The sequence below is a fragment of the Micropterus salmoides genome, unplaced genomic scaffold (assembly GCF_014851395.1).
Source record: "Micropterus salmoides isolate LMB-PRFRI ecotype aquatic unplaced genomic scaffold, ASM1485139v1 Ms_hic_scaffold_13, whole genome shotgun sequence".
Classification (NCBI taxonomy): Eukaryota; Metazoa; Chordata; class Actinopteri; order Centrarchiformes; family Centrarchidae; genus Micropterus; species Micropterus salmoides.
This window is the reverse complement of record NW_024040374.1, coordinates 16,943,148-16,963,200: the sequence shown is the minus strand read 5'-3', so window position 1 is coordinate 16,963,200 and position 20,053 is coordinate 16,943,148. Positions and strand designations below refer to the sequence as shown.

The window sequence follows — 20,053 nt, the reverse complement described above, 5'->3', positions numbered from 1 at the left end:
GAGTAGTGAGTTTGTTTGATTTTCCTTTTTTTGTCTCTGTCAGGCCCAATGTGTGTGGCTCTCGCTTCCATTCATACTGCTGTCCGGGCTGGAAGACTCTGCCGGGAGGGAACCAGTGTATTGTTCGTAAGTTCCTCCATCCTTGAATCCTCTTTAATACGGTACTACAAATCCCAGTGGATAGCATAACAGAAAGGCATAGGATAATTCTGTTTATGTCTCATGCACAGTGCGGCTGAAGACAAAATGAATGAACCAATTAAATTCACTCTCCTCCTCCTCTTCCTCTTCCTCTCCCCAGCAATTTGCAGGAATTCATGTGGCGATGGCTTCTGTTCCAGACCCAACATTTGTACCTGTTCAAGTGGTCAGCTCTCTCCCAGCTGTGGAGCAGGAGTAGGAGGTCAGTAACAATGTCACTCATCACACACATACGGTAACTGCAGCATCATCAAACATCAAGCGCCATCATAAGGTGGTAACAGAGGAGCAGGAGAACAGCTATTTAGCTGCATTCGAGCCATTAAAGAGGTGGTATTATGCTTTTTGGCTTTTCCCCTCTCCTTTATTGAGTTATATTACTTTTTTGTACATGTAATAGGTTTGCAAAGTGAAAAAGCCCAAAGTCTAGCCCAAAGGGAGTTCCCATCTCCCACAGAAAACCCTGCTCTCAACCGCTTGAAAACAGCTCATTTGTAGTCCAGCTGCTTTCTTTTCATCCCTGTGATGTCACAGGGATGAAAGCTAAATGCGCCTCATATAACAGTAACAAAAAATTGTTACTGTAATGTAGAGACAGAACTCAGTTATAACTTTATTGATGAAATATACTTTTTTTACGGATTAATAAGTCACCACTCTGAAACTCTTGCTCCAGTCCATGTTGCCAAGCTGGTCGGCAACATGTAGCCTAAAGCTAAAATTGAAGCTGTTTACGGGCTTCTCGCTGACCCGCCCTTCTCTGCTTCTGATTGGCTATTACCAGCTTTTCTCTGACCTGCCCTTCTCTGCTTCTGATTGGCTAGTAGACCTTAACTAGGAACTGCGCATGTGCAATTCCCAACAAAGATCATTTAGAGACAAGATGTATCACTCAGGGTAAAAAGAGGAGCTGCAGCAATGTGCAGTATTAAAAAAAAAAAAGGTGTTTTTTGAAAATTAAACCATGTAAACCTGTTCTGGTACAACCTCTAAATAAGATTTTGAACATGAAAATGAGTATAACACCTCTTTACATTCCATTCATCTGACAGTTTAATCCAAACATCATCAGAAGTAACTTGGGGTTCAGTGTCTTACTCAAGAACACTTTGGGGATCAAACCACCAACCCTTATTCGATTAGTTGATCAAAGCAACGATTTAGGGAACTCATTTATCGTTGAATGTAATTTTTCACAGTCCCCAGTTCCAGCTTCTACAATTGTATTTGCAGATTTTATACATCTTATTTGATTGTAAACTTTATATTTTTTAAATTCTACTATCAGGGATGCTTGCAGAACAAACTTATTTGGAGAGTTAGATTAGAATATATACCGCTCTCGTATATACCAACTGATTCCAGCCAAGAAATAGTCCAGCACATATCCCTTCGTACTGTTAAAATGGTGAACTGTAGTTTTTAAGCTTTGGTTTTCTAAGGATTAATGGACAAATGGGATTTAAACTACTGATAAAAGGATATTCCCTGTTACACTGAGCAGTGTCAGTTCCCACTCATCCAATTGCTCAGCTATTTTCCAAATGTAATGGTTCCACTTTTCTCTCATGGGAGCCAGAATAGTACCGTATCAGTGTAATAGTGGTGTATTGAGTCCCAGGCCTGCGCTGAAGCTTGCAGGTCACAGGGTTTGTCAGGATTAAAGTTGAGAGTCTGGCTGCCCCAGCTCAGTCTGCTGGGCTTAGACACAGACCACTCAGGATGTGTGTGTTTGGAATGGAGCGAGGTGTTTTACTGCACACGCAGAGTGTGTGAAATCAAGTTTGTCTTACTGAGATTAGTGCAGTTTGTGCAGGGTTTAAATATGAAGTTAATATGTGCCGGACATGCAGAAAACATCGTCGTTAAGCAGCACTTTGGGAGCATGCAAAGTATGTGTCGATGTGTGTATTAAGTAGCGTGCAGTGTTTTCAGCTTCACTGCTTTAGTCGGCCAAAGTCAGCTCGTCAGTTACGCCTGGCCCCTGCCAGGCCCTTTTGCACATGCTCACATTCCATTAGGCCTGCGAACACACACATTTTTCTCTTGCACAACTGCACACACTGACAGACACGTATATATACAGTCATGCTCTTTTACAGTAAAACGTACTCACACACATCACACAACTACACACAGTGAGCATCAGTTGGCTGTGACCCAGAGGTGTAAAACAGGATCTGTTTCAGCCATAAGTAAGAATGACCCTTAGAGGAAGGGCATGGAGGGTGCGGTAGAGAAAAACAGCCTCTGACCTGTATGGCAGGATACGCATAGATCTCCCGCAAAGTCACTGCTTTGGCAAGAGCTATGAAGTCATGTTCCTGAGGGGCAGGAATAGCCAGAGAAAGTGAAGTGATAAATTAGAGGGAGCGCTTAGCAGAGCTGGACCGAACTAGGTGTCAAACTCTGCGATTCTCAGCTTTCCTCAGCAAGGATTTATGGTGGCTTTTTTACAGGTTTACAGGCAGTGGAGAGGCAAGAAAGGAAGCTATGGATATATTGTACGGTCTGAATAATCAGAGACAGCTTTATTGTTCATGATAAGTAAACGTGAAATATATTTCAGTGTACTGTTTAGAGTGTATCACTGCAAAAGACCTTCATTTGGCAGCCTTTGTGAAGGTCAGAGATCAAACAGCTTTATGACCTGAGAAAAACATACGCCCATCAGTGAATGCTGTATGCTGTAACCATGTAGAGGCCATACTTGGTAAAAGATTGCCGTCTCTTCCATCAATGATTGGTCCCAAACATGAAGCTATATCTCTGTTAATTTCCTCACTGTAGCTGCTCCCGAACTCTACTGTGTCTAAATTACTGTTATATTTGGATAAGATTCCAATTGTCTTTGCTCCATTTTTAGGCTATATTTTGTTATAAAGCTTTGTTTTGATTTAAATTCCAAGAGAGCCATACTCCCTGTTTTAGGTGTGTTTAGCATATTATTAACTTGGAAAACTGTTTTCGCAGCATTATCTGTCTCAGAGGCTTTAGGGCACGCCAAGGGAAGGCAAACAATCCACATCGTGGTTCTTGTCTCCCCAAATGTGCTAACTCCCAAATTCAGCTTTTGGAGAGAGTCCACCATTTAACAGGATAATTCAGTGCAGTTGCAAATTGCAGCTCTATGTAGATTCATTTGGAAACGCCAATTTCCTTTGCCTTAATTATACAGCCTAATTGTAGCACCCTGGTTTGTAGGTTATAGATAGCATCTTTATGTCTCACATCTTGCCTGTGGAATGCAGATGTTTAAATAAAACAGCAACACATTTGAGACCTTCTACATGTAATCCACATGCCTGTGTTGTTGTTATGTCCACACGGAAGGTTGTCTATGACTCTCCCTGGAATTTCTGCTGTTTGAACAATACAAGCATGTGTTTCTGTGGATAGCCTAGCAGACCTTTAGAAAAGACACATGTCCAGGATTGGTTAAGTAAAATCTTTGTGAAGCTGAGGTGGCGCAGTCACTGCAACGAGTCCCAGTCACAGATAACCTGGAGTTACATGTCAGTTCCCAGACACCAAGGGTTCATGCTGTAAGTCAGCCTTGTAATAAACCCGCGGACGTTTTAGGGCAGAGCAGCTGTACTGAGGATCGTATAAGGTAATCTTTATAACCTTGTCTTCCCATAACCATAATTACGAAATCATGACAACAGACGTTCTTGCTCTAATGCTGAGAACCAGCTGTGTTTAGACTGACAGGCTTCCATTGGCTATTGACTAGGTGCACTTTTCAGACCTGGGGAAGCTGAGAGAGTCCTTTTAATTAGAAGCCATGCTCTGTCATTTTAGGTATGAGGTATGTAAGCAAATAAATTGGTCTAATTTACCAAGTACAATGACGATATGTGTGAGGGACAGAGTTTACTATGTGAGTTTCCTTAAATGTTAAGATATTCCATTTGACTCAGCCTGCTATGACAGCATCTCATGCAGCTTTCTGTTTCACTACGGTGCCTATCCATGCTGAAACTAGGGCTAACTTGTCACTGGTCACTCGGGTGTGTGTAAATCAGGACAAAACACAGCTATAAAGCTCCTCAGTTTTACATCAGACACAGATGTCCGCACACACACACACACACACACACACACTAAACACACAAACACACTCAACACACAAGCGTGGACTTCCTGTGTTTCGCAGCCTCTCGTAAAAAACACCCAGATGTGAGCAGCTCACCGACGACACTACCAGAATACAGAGGTGCATTGTCGTGCCGCAAAGCTACACCCAACTCCTTATGCTCAACGTCTGGAAGACACACACACACACACACAAACACACGCACACACACGCACATCCCCCCACCCTGTTGCACTACACGTGTAGCTTTCCAGGCACGGGTCATTGGACAGACCATCTCTCTCCACCTGCGGGGGATGATGTGCCATGTGGAGGGGGGAGGAGGAGGGAAAAAGTTAACCAGTGAGATCATCTCCTTCTGTCTCCAAATGTGCTTGTTTGCCTCCCTCTCCCCTCCTCCTCCTTCTCCCATCTAGTTTATGTCACAGAAACAACACATGACTCTAACAGATTTTCTGTGACTACATCTCTCGAGCACCTGTCCCATCATCCTCTGATCCTGAGGGCAGGGAGTTCAGTGACTATAAGTGGAGAGAGAGACTCTTGCTGCAACGTCTCCTGTCCTACCAGCCAAACATCTTTCCCCATATGTTCTTGACCTAACACTTTGCGTGGGGTGGGGGTACTTTTTGTAAAATGGAAGCGTTACCCAAGTTGCCCTCAGCTTTGTGGGAGTTTGTGTTGCTGAACGCTCGATCAGTTATTTCCACGGTTTGTTCCATGGCAGGGAAAAGTAAAATCACTCACTGCAGTCATTATTCATGTTAAACATCACATCTCCAGTTGTTGGCCTTGAATGAAGAAAGAGAGTCAATAGAGTGTACAGTGTTAACCTCATGTCTTGAATGGGGCTGAGGATGAAACCTGAGAGGAAGACCTCACCCGTCTCCCATGAGAGTGAATGTGAAGAAGTGAGAGAAAGAGAGAGACAACACATTAGTACACTGACCTATATGCCCGAGAGTCCCAAACTATTTGCTTTAATTTATCACCACATGTTGCCATGTGACACAATCCAGACAAAAAGCAGTTTTTGCCAAATCTGTACATAGTCTGCCAAGTGTAACACATGAGAAAGTTCACTGGAATTCCTTCTAAACTTTAGATGCATTAAGTATATGGAACAAATGAACGCTTTGTTGACAGTTTCAGCGAATTAGACCTCTGCCTTGCCTTTACTGAAACTACACACAGGCCCACATCCAAGATTCGTGCTATTGTGCTTTGACTCATGTAACTGAAGTCTGTCCTGTGTAAATTGCCAGTAAGGCAGGCGTGGGTGATTACAATGAAAAGCTACCTAGAGTATATTCACTCATCATGACTCACACAAGTCGTATTTAGTGTGTTTGGTTACAGTCAGAAGAAGTGGGTGGATTATAGTGGCTGAAATGCCTCCTGTTGGCAAGTGTGCAAACTCAGAAAGTCTCATTAGACAAACTCAGCAACGGGGAAGCGCAGTCATTTCCCCTCTGCTCCACAGCTCTGCATGCCAGAAATTTTAAAGAAAGAAAGAGACATAAACAGACACATGGAGAGAGAGAGAAAGAAAGAGGGGGGGGGGGGGAAATTAATGTTCAACTTGCGATTTAGATATAGATGGAGGAGCATGAAAGGCACTGAGGGAATAGACAAAAGTGAAGGAAGGAAGAAAAATAAAGGCACAGGCAGGACAATAAAATATCCTCTTGAGCCAGGATGAAAGAAAGAAGAGGATGCAAGGAAATATTTAGAGGATACAGTTTTCTAACATCCAGCACTGTAGGTGTTCGGTAAAGGCTGGCTCAGCAGAAAGCTGCCTGTCTGCCAGGAAGACCAATTAGTTTCCCTTATGAAAGCTGCTGCTACGTGTTTGGGCTGTCAGATTGACCCTCTCACAGTCTGGTATAGCAGTCTGCCAGCCATAATACTTATACCACAACAGCACTTCTAGTTTGTTACTCCCACACATTCTCTTACTTCGCTCCTCTGTGCATCCTGTTTGGATTTTATTTTGCCATTGTACCTTACTTCTCCGCCCCTCCCGCTCTTAGCCCCCTTACCCAGTTTCCCTCTCCTCTCAGCAAATTCCTGACTTACTGACTGACTGACTGACTGTAGTATACAGCTGGCTCGACTTATTGCCTACCCCCAGTCTGCTTGATTAGCTTTGGTTTTGTGGCCTAGGGGCCTTTGAGCCTTGTCTCTTCATCTAAAGCTGCCAAAGAAACACCAGCATTGTGCAAACCCAACTGAAGTGGAAAAATCCTCTTAATGTGTTAAAGTGGCCATGTTTTTTTCAGGTGTTTGAAAACAACTCTTCAGATCAGATTAGATTCAACTTTATTGTCATTGCACAGAGTACAATTAATGAAATGCAGTTGCGCTCATATGTACATAGACATGTACATAAATACACACATAAATATACTACAGGTCAGATACAGGTCAGAGAATATGTGTTGGTATGTGAGAACATAAATAATGCAGTGAGAACATAAATGGTGCAGATAAAAGTGTCTTTTTGATTGGGTAACAATATAATGGAGCAATCTAATCAGTCGATCCATTAATGCTAATTTCTTAAAAGTTTAGGTTTGGTTGATAATACCAGTAAAAAAAATTGAATGAAACCTTATTAATAAAGTAGTAATTGACTCAAAACACATGTTCAAAGTTCCTGGTCTTATTTATTTTGTGGTAACGCTTATGATATTTTATGAAACGAGGGATGTGAAGATCATTTTTGAAGTTTATCTGTTCACACATGCCTTTCCATCTTTTTTCATGCCCTCCCCACTCATCATCCCACCCTATCACCCCTTCTCTTTCCTCTATCTTACAGTTCAGTCCTGCAACGTCAGGTGTATGAATGGAGGCAGCTGCACAGAGGACTCGTGCTCATGCCCGAAGGGCTACACAGGCAGCCACTGTGGACAGCGTGAGTGAAAACTGTACAGCCAGCACACCGGGGTGTTAATAGGGGGTAGTTCCACTGTGTCACCTGCTAGAGTATACTGTATAGTTATAAGGACCAAATGTCTTCAGAAAGAGACAAAGTAGATGAAAATTCTGCAAATTGACCTCATTTTGATAGACTTGCACCATAGTTCTGCCTTTAAATTTGCTCAAATGTATGCAGCAGGTGTAGAAAGTTTTAGGTTTAGGACTTATTAAGACTATTCTAACTTTTGAACTTGGCTAATTAGTCATTAATGGTCCAGCCTTTACTTGCTGCATGGCCAATCAGAAAACCAGTACACTGTATACTTTGAGTTATATTGCCAAATATATGGTCAAACAATTCTGTTGTCAAAAACAAAACCAAGTTGTACTGTTGATGATTTTTAAGGCTTGCAATCGGGTTTATTTTTGGGTTAGAGTTTAAAGTGAGGCATGAAGTGGATAGAGTTGGAGTTATTGGCAAAAGAATTTATGTCATCAGTGGAAATCCTCAGAGATGTTTGTAGTTTCAAACACATAATACATTATGTGTTTATGTGTTGGTTATACAAGTGATTAAAATGTGAAGTCATCTGAAACTTTATGAAAGATCTGCGTTTGTATAGCTGTGAGAGAGAAAGAATGTGCTAAATGTGTAATTCTCTATGAATCACTCTCTTTTCCTCTGTCTCCTCTAGCTGTGTGTGAGAATGGCTGCCAGAACGGTGGGCGCTGCATCGGGCCCAACAGATGTGCCTGTGTCTACGGTTTCACTGGCCCACAGTGCGAAAGAGGTGAGAGCTCATCCTCCTTTCTATGTTGATACAGTACTTTATGATTCTCCACTGTCCTCCTTTCAGCTTAGTTTGTATAGAAATGATAGAGGCCTGCTGGTACTAGTCCTTACTTGGTATTATAGTAGGAAAACCAAATGATTCTGAAACACTGTACTTTCCCACTTTTTCTAACTATTCATTTTCACAACCTGAGTCTTATTTGGTATTAATTCATCACATAAGTTGGAACGATGTCATACTCACTAACTTCATTGCTGAGATTTGAGAATATGGTAACATCCAAAAGGGCAAAGAAATTATGACAGGTCAGATGATCAGCAAATTTGTTAACAAAACCCACAGTTAAGAAACGCATTAAACTGTTTTTTTGATTTCGCAGACCAACTTACTAGTACCTTTCACCTATGATATGTAACATAGTTGGGCGCACACACATTTTGTTCCTTTGTAATGAAAACTCACTGTTCCTGCACCTCCAAATATGTGGCTCATGTGGCTAAAGTGAACATTTGTGTACAGTTATCATAACTGATGAATAATAATGACCAAACTCCATTGTGTGCCTTGACAAAAAAGATCGGGAGTCAACTGAGCCAGAGCCTGATTGGCTAGGACATGGAAGCCCAGTACCCAGATTGGAGGGGTGGACCATGGTGCCTTTTATCAATAGGTTCCCTACCCACACACATACTCTTGTTTTAAGGAATATATCAAATCAGGAAGGCTTTGATGTGGCCGTGCAGTCTTCAGTGTTGTTCCTATCAGACCAGACATCCTCTGTTAGTTCATTTCTTCAGTGATGGTGAGAATTCAGGCCCTTCTAACGTGGATGACTTCATACAGTTTGCTCAGACAGATAGTGGGTGTTTGTCTGCTGAGCTTTGAACAGAAGCCTGAGGTCTGTGTGTGTGTGGTGGGAAGTGATGGCAGGGTGTTGAAAGTAGGTGGTACTGTCCCATAGCACATGAAAAAAAACCTGAATTAATGGCTGTACTTAATTTCACCTCAGTTAATTTCACCTCAATTTCACCTCAGTTCACCTTTCAGAGAAGAAGAGGTACCTTAACACCTTCAGATAATCTCTTTCACCAAACTCACTTTTCTGTGACCCTCACCTGCCACCTCCATCCTCTTCCCCTGCTGTTCCCTACACAAATAACAAAAGTTCATGGCCTGTAATTTCACTCACCTCATTCATCTCAGCCTTAATTCTGCATTCCTTATTCCTGCTTCTCTCTCTCTCTCTCTCTCTCTCTCTCTCTGTTTCTCTCTATCTATCACCAGTATTCTTTTGTGTGTTCGCTTGTATTCTTCCCGCTGTTTTTCACTGAAGCTACCACTTTCTATTATTTTTATGATCTTCCTCTCATTCTCCGTACCTCATCTTATTTATCCATGAAACTCTTGTTTTCATGGAAAATACAACATTTTGGGGGTTGAGTTTGTCTGAGGGAGCCTTAAAGACATCTGGCAATAAATACCCACCACCCCACCAGGAGTGACAGAATAGACTTTCTTTGTGGAGTGATCATAGACATTTCCTGATGAGGAGTGGAGCAAGATAGGGAGAGGAGCGAGAGAGAAAAAGATAGAGGGGAGGAGGGAGGAAGAAAGGAGGGACTAGCTGAAAATAAAAATGGACTCCCCAGCTGTGTACACAAAGCCTGGTGGAGGGGAGTACAAACACTCCATGTTGGGGGAGACTGCTGGACCGGCAGGTATTCACAGGGGAAACACTTATAAATCTTTGTTTGTGTGTGTTTTTGGTGCCAAATATCCTTCAGAGAGAGAGAGACAGAGACAGAGACAGAGGGAAATGGAAACATTTGTCTTTCAGCTTGTCCAAAAACAGCTTAGAAGAATTGTTAGAGCACTGTCCAAAAAAATCTAAATTCTGAGACTACATATCCTCTTGAGATATTCAATAATTTTGACGATAAATGACCAGTAAATTTATTTAATAAAGTGTTTGGACCATCCATGGTGTAATCTCTCGAGCTCCTACGGCTCTATCGTATAGTGTGGTTTGAGAGTTTGTGTAAGTGAGTCCATGAGTCAGTAGATTTACAGTGTGATTCAGGGAGGAGACAGCTGATTAATTCTAACTAAGTAGGCAGTGAAAGTCAACCAGTTTGGGTGAACTGGGTGTGCACGATGGAGTCATGGGAAACCCCTGCATGTTTGTGTGTCTGGGGTGTGTGTGTACATGAGGCTGCGCATTTTCAGTGTGTGTGTGTTTATGTGTGTGAGTGAGGATCGCTGACTTAAGGTTAGCATGAGGGAGGATTAGAGTTAGTCATTCCCCTTTATTCAAAAAAGATTCCCACCATGCGCAACAGCTATGTGTGTGTCACCATTATATTTGTACTATATGTGTGCATGCATGGATACCTATGTCCATACCTATGGGAGTTTGTTTTAGCCATGCTAGTGATGTGCCTGTCTTTCAGATTATCCACCACTTTGGTTCAGACGGAAATAGCTCAACAACTATTGGATAGATTGTCATGATATTTGGTATAGATGTTCATGTTCCTCAGAGGGTGAATTCTAAGGATTTTAGTGATCCTCTCACTTTTCCTCCAGGGCCACCAGAAGTTTAAGATTTTCCCTTATCCAGGGAACTATCTCAACATCTACAAAATGGATTGGCACAGAAGTTTGTACACATTTATATGGTTCTTAGAAGTTGAGTTCTACTGACTTTGGTGAACCGCTGACTTTTCCTCTAGTGCCACCATGAGATTGCCACTTTAAGTGGTTTAAAGTGAATTGTCTCAACTTTCATTTCCCCTTCAGCAAATGGTTGCAAAACTAATGACATTCCCATCAGCCTCAGCTGTACTTTGTGTTCAGTACTTGGCTAATCTTACCATGCTAACCCGCCAAACTAAGATGATGACCATGGTAAACATAAGTATGTAACCGTTGATGTTAGCATTTAGCTCACAGCACTGCAGTACCTATGTACAGCCTCACAGAGCTGCTAGCATGGCTGTAGACTCGTAGTCTATATGCAACATTATGTGTGTGCATCGCTCGCCCCCAAAGAGTGCCCCGACGCACTTGTTAATGCACTTGTGTTAATGTATGTTTTCATATCAGTTCACCTGCATGTACACTAACAGGGAGTGGTGTCGGTGTGTCTGCAGAGCTTTGGCCCATTTAAGCTGACTCTTTTCCAGAACTGCTCAGTCCAGTCTATCTCAATATACCTATACAGCGTCTGTGGTCAGTCCCAGTCCCAGCCTGTGGCCCAGTACAGAGCAAATAAACCAATAATCGCAGAGGAGCAATTTTGCCCCCCAGCAGGTGGTAAAGTCAAGGGCATTTTGAGGTGCTGGAAGCATAAGCAAAGTTGTGCTATTTCTGCTCTATTGACTCTGGATAAGAGTGGACAGAACATGGCTGGACAGGATGGCTGTGCTGTTGAATGGGTGGGACTCAGGGGCAGGCACAGGTCACTCTGTGGAAAAATTCCCAATGACAATTTATTTTGAGTCAGCCAGTTCGGAGCCATGCTAAATTTGATTTAAAGCTAGTCTGTAAATTATATACTAATGCATGACGTTGCCTCATAATGGAGACCCCATATGTGTGTTTTCCATATGCAGAAATTTCTGTTGCAAGACACAAAATGAACCCTATCAATCTGCAAAGGAGCAAATATTAACTTAGAGTCAAAAGAACTGGCAAAGAGTGTTTTAAAATTCTAAAAAACACTATATTTTTGCTTCATCCAGATAAGATGTGTGATTATATGCCCTGAATTACATCGTCATGTTATGTATTTAGTGTAATTAGGAACGTCACATTTCACTAGCTGTTTTTAGTGTCTGCTTTTCAAGGAGGCACTAAATTTTGACGATGCATCTCATAAACAAAAAGTTGAGGAAATTATTCACCAGGGACCCAGGCCAACTTTAGAGACTGGTTTGTTCAAATCAATATTTGAGTGGCCTCACAGGATGACGATGAAGGTTGTCTTTGATCTTTGGTCCAGGCTGATGAAAAATGGGTCGATTTACTCTTTCTGCAGTACAAAGACTTCCCCCTCACTGAATAAGTAACATGTCCCATGAGTGGGAGTTGTTGATGGAGTCTGGAGCCCACTTGCCCGACAGTGTTTTTGCCTGGCGGTGTCTGCATTCAATAGAGTCTGCATTATTGTTCCACTGCTGGACAGTATTGTGACGGGAAGTTTCCCAAAGAGACGAAAATAACTGTACAAGTCACGATCGTTTTAACAGTACAATAGGTGAAATATAAAAAAAACAATGATGGAGGAATGAATTGGTGCCACAAGATATGAAGTCACTGTTCCAACAAGTGTAGATGTGCATCGTTATTATGTTAAAAATGCCTTATAAAAACCATTTGTAATGTGTGTAGATTTTTCCAAGTAGTCATGTGTGTTCTGTACAGTACAGTAAACCCCACACACAGCAGTTAGCTTGAGACTTCAAACTTTCAGATCTTGGTAGATTGCTGAGGGCTTATCTTTCCAACTGCCATTCTCCCATAGTTGTTATCCCCTGTTTGTGTGTGTGTGTGTGTGTGTGTGTGTTTGTGCTGTGTGAAACAGTTAGTCACGTTTGGGTGGCTGTTTTTGGTGTGGAAGAATTGAAAGGCGCAGAGTCCCTGAGGAATGATTAGGGATAAAGGAAAAGAGTGATTTTAAGCACTTGTTGATAAGGGCACAGATAAGACTAACAGAGACTGCTATGGTTGGCTATAATGACGATAAACCTCCACACGGACAGGCACACACACACACACACACACATGCACACACAAACAAACAAGCCCGCACATTTGAATCATTTATTTATATCCAGATCAGCAGAAGGACACATGGACACAAACAATGCGATGCAATCAGAAATTCCACAAGACGCGCCAGACATGTGCTCAGTCTGCACACACCAACCAAACATGAACACACACACATGCACATGCACAGAGGATAATTAGAACATTGCTCCAGTTTTTCAACAGGTGAGTAACAGCATGACGTTTAGGTTCAGAGTAAATCTTCCAGCTGTATAAAGTCTAGAGAGGACATCCGGTTTGAAAACACGCACACACACACCCATACCCAGAGGCGAGTGTGTATGTATATATGTGTTCTCTTTATTCATTTGACTTGTTGACCTCCTGTCAGAGGAATGTATGTATAAATGATGATAGCTTTATTTTCATGTGATCAACTCATATTTCAAGTGTCTTATCTTCCCAGAGCTCCCCTCCTGGGAGTTTTATAAATACTTCAGCCATTATTAATGAATCTGAAATGAGATTTTTCCTCTTCTTGTGTGCCATTTCTCTTTGCCTGTCTTCTCTGTCTAGGTCAATGTCCCCGTCCCATCTCCCCAATCCCACAGCTGGACAGGGTTGATGGGAAAATGTTTTCAAGAAGACTTTGAGTTCTAGACAGGATTAAACATTTTCTCACCTCAGCCTTTACAGTATTTTCTCTTCCTCTAATCCAACTTCCATCAGAGCAAAGACTAATAGACTTTGATGACTGATCACGTTTTTCTGCAATACCAGATTCTTATGTGATTTGGTTCATTACAAAAACATCATGACATGTGAACGGTCAGAACCTGTTAACATTGCCTGATACGACTGTCTGGCTAATTTATGTGGACTGATCTAGGTGAAAGGTTACAAGTGCATCCTTGACGGATCCGTGGCTTTAAGCTAATTCTTGGCGGGGTTACAACTGGCAGCGATTTCTGGAAACTTTTATTAGTGCTGATGTTTATGAAATGAAAGTCTTATAAACTTGTAAAAATGAGAAGACTACATTATGTCTAACACAAAGTTGACACATTCTCATTATCGGAGGAAAAGGACTTATTCATTGTGATGTAAGCTGGTTTTGAGCACAGAGATTATGAATGAAACTGGAGACGTCTGGATAAGAGACAGAGGTTGCTAACAGTGGATTTAGGAGTGGATAGAGGATAGAGAGGAGGATCTGGTGAATGTTTTTGATTTACTGAGCAATTTGAACACTAATTAGACAAAATTACTTCAGAATGTTGTCAGCAGGACTGAGTCAGGATGTTGGATTGCTTTGTTGTACTAACCTGCGCCCATGCTTGAATGTAGGTGCCCACTGAATTTACGTGCTTAATATACAGATGTGTATACCACAGAAACAAAAGCCTGACCACATGGAGCACACACATTGATTGGGACACTGTGAGACACAGCCTTTCTTCACTGTTTGTTATTTGGTGCTTTAAAGAAAGCTGTGATTGCTGCTCCAGTCTTTTGTTTGGCTCAACGCTGCAGCTTGGGCAGATGCTGTGTTTTCCTTCAGGCATGTGTATTTACACAGACAAGTATATGCATTCTTGTGTGTACATGCGTATGTATGAGAGAGAGAAGTGTTTGAGAAAGCATGTGTATGCATTTATATTTAACATGCATCCACTGTTGAACTTGGCTGCTGTGTGCAACTGTCTAGTGCTGCTGGATGATCCGAGCGTGGGAGAGGCCAGTCTCCTTTAGGATGGGATGCTGTAGATTTTTTTTTTTTAATCAAAGGATGGAGGGTTGAACCATTCATTATTTTTTTGTCCTTTGGTTTTCCTTCTTACTTTTTCCATCTTTACTGTCCTTTTGAGCTTTTTTCAGTTTCATTTGTTAATCAAGTAGTCCCAAAACAAGACTAACTGTCCTGACTAACAGCCCTTGTTTGGGTATGTTAATGGGCTTTGCTGACAATAGGAAAAATATAAAATAATGGCAGTCTTATTTTTTAAGCTTAGTCAAGTATTAAATGTAAATTTGTAGCAGAGTAAGCAGGGAGTGTTTTACTTCTTTCTGCATTTGTGTACAGATAATTTTTTGCATCAGAGCTGTGCCATCCAGGCATCCCAAACCCTAACTCTCATGGAGATCAAAGATCATGGCAGGCAAGGAGAGAGTAGAAGGCAAACAGACAGGAAGAGAAATGAAGACAGATGGACGAAAGGGAGAACTGGCGCGAGCCCCAACCTGCATGCTCAGTTTGACCTACTTTACTTTCCTCTCTCTTTCTTTTTTTCTTTCTTTCTGGTGTCTCCTACTCTTTGCCCCATTCTCTGTGATCTCCTTTCATAGCACAAGGAACCAATAAGTCTAAAGAGGGACTCCCACCAGACACCATGGCTGATTCCTATCTTTCCATCTCATTTTGTCCTTTTAGAGCTGAGCAGGCCTCTCTCTTTCTCCGAATGGCTAGCCATGCAGTTTGTCTTTCATCTCCACTGTGACAATCTAACAGTTGACTTTTTTAATGAAGGCTATATTAAGATGGGCGCCACTGCAGAGAACTTAATAAGTGTTTCTCCCACAAGGGAAGCCATCGTTAGGCTGTGATTGAAAAGACGAACACGGTATTGCTGAAATGGCTTCAGCATGAGGTCATTGTGCCTGATTTGTGAAGTGCATTTAACAAGATTATGCCACAGTTTCACTGGCAAACAGCAGCACAGCAAGGAGACAAGGTGATCAGATAGGGACATTTTGTTGTCATATTGTGTTTGCTGGGTGTGTATTTACTTCCCTTAATCTTCACTGTTACCATCCTTTCCCGAACGATAGAAGGTGGTATTTGAACACATCTGTCTGACTTCCATGAGACATTTGTGTTACTTGTTTTGTGTTATTGGCAACATGTGTTGTGTTACTGCGTATGTGTTTTTTCAAAGTCACACAAAAGCGCATTGTCCCAAAGATGACATAGATACGCATTAAAATGTCACATCCATGGGGTAATTCACGGGGTGATTGTTATTGACGACCATGCTGCCATTAGCTGGTTGTACTGTCATGTTGATAGAAACAGAAACCACCACTGTTCACCCCACCACCAACTCCTTGTTAAGGTACAGGAATGTGCTTCAGTATGTCAATCCAAAGGGTAAACTTATTATATCACAGAGACACAATACATCGCGGTCAATCCAATCCTATTGCAAAGTTCCTGCTGAAAGAAACAGTGGCTGTGTATTGTATTTCAATCTGAGCAGGTTTAATGCTGCCCAAGATGCCCAGAATCACGTGCTCTAATGTGATCCCTTATGTTGCTACCAACTCTCATATTGTTCTTCTTAAGTCCTGGTAAAGCCTGCTACTTTTAAATGCTACACTTTGTTAGCCGATTGATGATCCAGAAACACTTGAAACAATTAAACTGTGAGACACGTGTTTATAGATACAGTGAGTCATGTCCCTAAAATCATCCTCTAATGCTGTTTCCACATCCATTCGTCCAGTTGTTGTTTGAGAGAAATTAAGAAAGAAAGATAGAAAGATAGATAGAAATAAAGCAAAGAAAGAGAGAAAAAGAAGAAGAAAAAGAAAGATAGAAAGAAAGTCACTGACTCAGTTAGTGAGATATTACAGGAAATATGCCTTCTCCATAAAGAAGAAATTTCTCAGCTATTAGCACATAATCTAGTTTCATTCAATGCTGCACCAGATGTTTTCGAGTTTTATAATTTAATCAATCAAATGTTCAGTCACTAACTATGAATGATTCTTCTTCTCTGTCCCTCCACAGACTACAGGACTGGGCCGTGTTTCACTCAGGTGAACAACCAGATGTGTCAAGGCCAACTCAGTGGAATTGTCTGCACTAAAACCCTCTGCTGCGCTACCATTGGTCGAGCGTGGGGCCACCCTTGTGAGCAGTGCCCTGCCCAGCCACACCCCTGCAGGCGAGGCTTCATCCCCAACATCCGCACTGGGGCCTGCCAAGGTCAGATTGGAGTACATACGAAAATCTCTCTCTCTCTCTCTCTCTCTCTCTCTCTCTTTCTTGTGCACACACCTGGCAGGTTTTCTTTTTGACGGTGATGACCAGTCTGAACAAACACGATCACCGCACTAAACAGTGTAGCCTTTACTTTACTTTATCCTTCATCATCTCAGCTGCAATTCCTACTCACAACATCCTTGAGATAGTGCTAACAACACAGAGGGTGTTTACATGTACACAGTAAGCCACAGGGTTTGGAGGGTTACTTTAAAATTGTAATCTGGTACAATTACTTGTTTAAAAATGTAATCAGTAATGTAATCCAAATACCACAAAATAAAAGTAATGTAATCTGATAACTTTTAGTTACCTTAAAACTTAATAATAGCCCGGGCTTTTCTTTGCTAAAATCACTGAATTGACCCTGCCTTTATATGGGACAGGCCTTTAATTCTTTTTTGCACAAAACTGAAACTACTATGAAACAGTTTATTTATTTCAAACAGAATAATACTTATGTAAAAATTATTGTAGGTAGTATTGTTGTTTCCGTTAAATGAACTTAACAGTGGTATTGTGGAGAATCTAACCGATCTAATGATGTTCAGCATGTCCATGTTGACATATTGTTCATACGTTTAAACATTAATATTTGTATTAACAATCTAAGCAGCTTAGAAGCAGCTAAAGCGGGCGACCCCACGGGGTTTAAGAGGTTTTATACATCCAAAGAACTTAAAACCAGACCAGGCGTTTAATTAAGGTAGGCGTTTATTCGTCAAAATGTGTTCCCACACCAGGCCAGTACAGGAGGTAGGCGGCTATTTGGGACTCGGTTATTACTTGAAGTTTTACGGTACTTTTGGATTTCTTCAATGCCAAATAGGCAAATGAAGACAAGTAAGTAAGTAGTAAGAAGTATCAATGATGTGTTTTCTGCTCAGTGTATTTTTAGAGAAACATAAATCTCCTATTCCCAAAATCCATATTTAAATGTTTTTATATATATGCTTTACACTGTCACCACTATGGCAGTATCTCGCCCATCAATGACAAAAACATTGTTTTGTAGGTATTCTTGATGATATTTAAGTTTGTCATTTGGAAAACCATTTTACAATTACATTCTGCACTTGTATGTATTAATTTAGCATTCAATGAAAAAAATATGAAGCTGCTGAAGCATATTGGGACCGGGCCCCACTGATTACAAAAACAACTTTCTTCACGTATTCTGGTGAAAACTGGATCATTTTTGATGAAGAAATATTAGAAATATGGAGAAAATATTTTTCTAGTTGTCTCTCTGATGTCCCCAGGCTGCTCTGCCTCAACTATGTGAGTTTCCTGATGGACAGATAGCTTTACTTGTTGCTGAAATTAGTTAACAAGCTAACTAGCTGCTGTTTTTAGCTCAGTTGGCTGTGCAACCACTGGTCAAATTCGCTTACTCTGCCCGTACTGGGTGCAAAAACTGTAAACAGTGAACAGCTTCAGATGTATTAATTTGTCTCACAATCTCAGTGATTATCAGCAGGTTCCAACTGCCACATCAGTCTTTCTTAAGTCAAAATGTCCTGCCGCTGAATGATATCAGATTAATGTGCACATATTTGGAAATTACATTACATATTTAGCTGACACTTTTATCCAAAGCGACTTGCAATTGCTATTTTATGTCAAAGGTCGCACACCTCTGGAGCAAATAGGGGTTATGTGTTTTGCTCAGGGACACATGGTGGGTGTCACAGTGGGGAGTTGAACCCTGGTTGGGGCGGCTGTGGCTCAGGAGGTAGAGCGGATTGGCCGTTAATCGGAAGGTCGGCGGTTCAATCCCCTGGCTCCCCCTGGTTGCGTGTCAAGATACTGAACCCCGAATTGCCCCTGGCGGCTGTTCCGCCAGTGTATGAGTGAGTGTGAATGTTAGTTTCTGTTTGAGCACTTAGACTTAGGCTCAGTGTATGAATGACATAAGGTATGCACCTTATCCACTGCTCCATCACCACCCCAAATGCAAAGACACTTACAGCATTCATGATTTTATACACAGTATTTACTCACAAAAATCACCCTTTAACCATTCTTTAACAGATATAGTACAGGTATAACAGAATCAAATAGCTCTGGCTCGGCGTGTCTAAAAGAGAGAGATATGGACATTATATGAGAGAAATTGAGGGTAAATATGAACTGAGATTGACCTTCTTTCATCAACATTCCTGCTGCTGGTGTCCCAGACCCCCTCAGTCCAACCCAAGACTCTATTGGCATGCTTCTCTAATAACCTATGGCCCTGACCAGACTAAGCAATAAGACTGCATCAATATACGACACATGTGGAGGTCGTGTCCCTTGTTAAATGAGTCCAGCCAGGATCTTTGTTACCTCAATCCAGCTATTCTCACATGGACACATCCCGCACCACCCTGGGCAGATTGTGATGGTTGATGTCTAGCTGAATCCGTCACAGAGGGAGGCTGTGTTTTTGTCTGAAGTATTTTTGTGCTGGTGCTCATAGCACCTGGCATCACTTCAACAGTATCAGAGCTAAGGACATTAACTTCATGTAGTAATGCTGGAAAGGTGAGGTTGCATGTAAAAATCAGTCCAGCGAGTTAAATAATAAACAAATGAAGTGTAAAAAAAATGGCTATTCAGTCTGTTTATCCAGCTAGTATGTCAAGGTTTCTGGCTCTGTTTTTGTGCAGACACAAAGCTACCAGTGGTGTATAAACAGTCACTTTGATATTTATTTTTGTCAGAAGCGAGTCCATCTTTGTGTACATATGCCTGTTTGGTTGTTTTATTGCACCAAACCATGTGCCGAAATCACATTAACCTTTTCATCAACTGCTCCTGGATACTTATTTGGGAAGGTAAATTGAGTTAGACAAAATATCAGCAGTTTATTTTTAACATTTGTTCAGGGAAACATTTTACAAACTACATTCATTCATAACTGTTATGTGTTTTTTTTTTGACGTTAACACATGCAGGGCCATGAAGAAAGTAGTTAGGTACAATAGATAGTGGCTAGAAAATATACTGTATGTACCAACAGTTATTGATGTACATGCGCCTGACAAAGTCTTCCGTAAGCTGTAGTAATACCACAATCTGTCCAGCAAGAGGGTTATTTGAAAAGGTAATACATCTGGGATCAATGATTGGGTTGTATTAACTCCACAACTTCCTTTCTTTTGGAAGAGGTTGCCAGGTTGCTCATATGTTAGAGGTTTGTCAATGTGAGACCATCATTCATCTCTCTGTGAC

At 41.4% G+C, this 20,053-nt stretch overlaps 1 protein-coding gene across 1 annotated transcript in view; it reads left to right on the top strand.

The window, feature by feature from the left end:
• Positions 1–20,053, top strand: part of fbn2b (fibrillin 2b) — a 66,553-nt gene that overhangs the window by 11,385 nt on the left and 35,115 nt on the right. Inside the window, exons 3-7 of the mRNA XM_038715855.1 lie at positions 44–126; positions 302–403; positions 7,125–7,220; positions 7,921–8,016; positions 16,583–16,780. Coding sequence (XP_038571783.1) covers positions 44–126; positions 302–403; positions 7,125–7,220; positions 7,921–8,016; positions 16,583–16,780 — 575 coding nt within the window. The remainder of the gene's footprint in view (positions 1–43; positions 127–301; positions 404–7,124; positions 7,221–7,920; positions 8,017–16,582; positions 16,781–20,053) is intronic.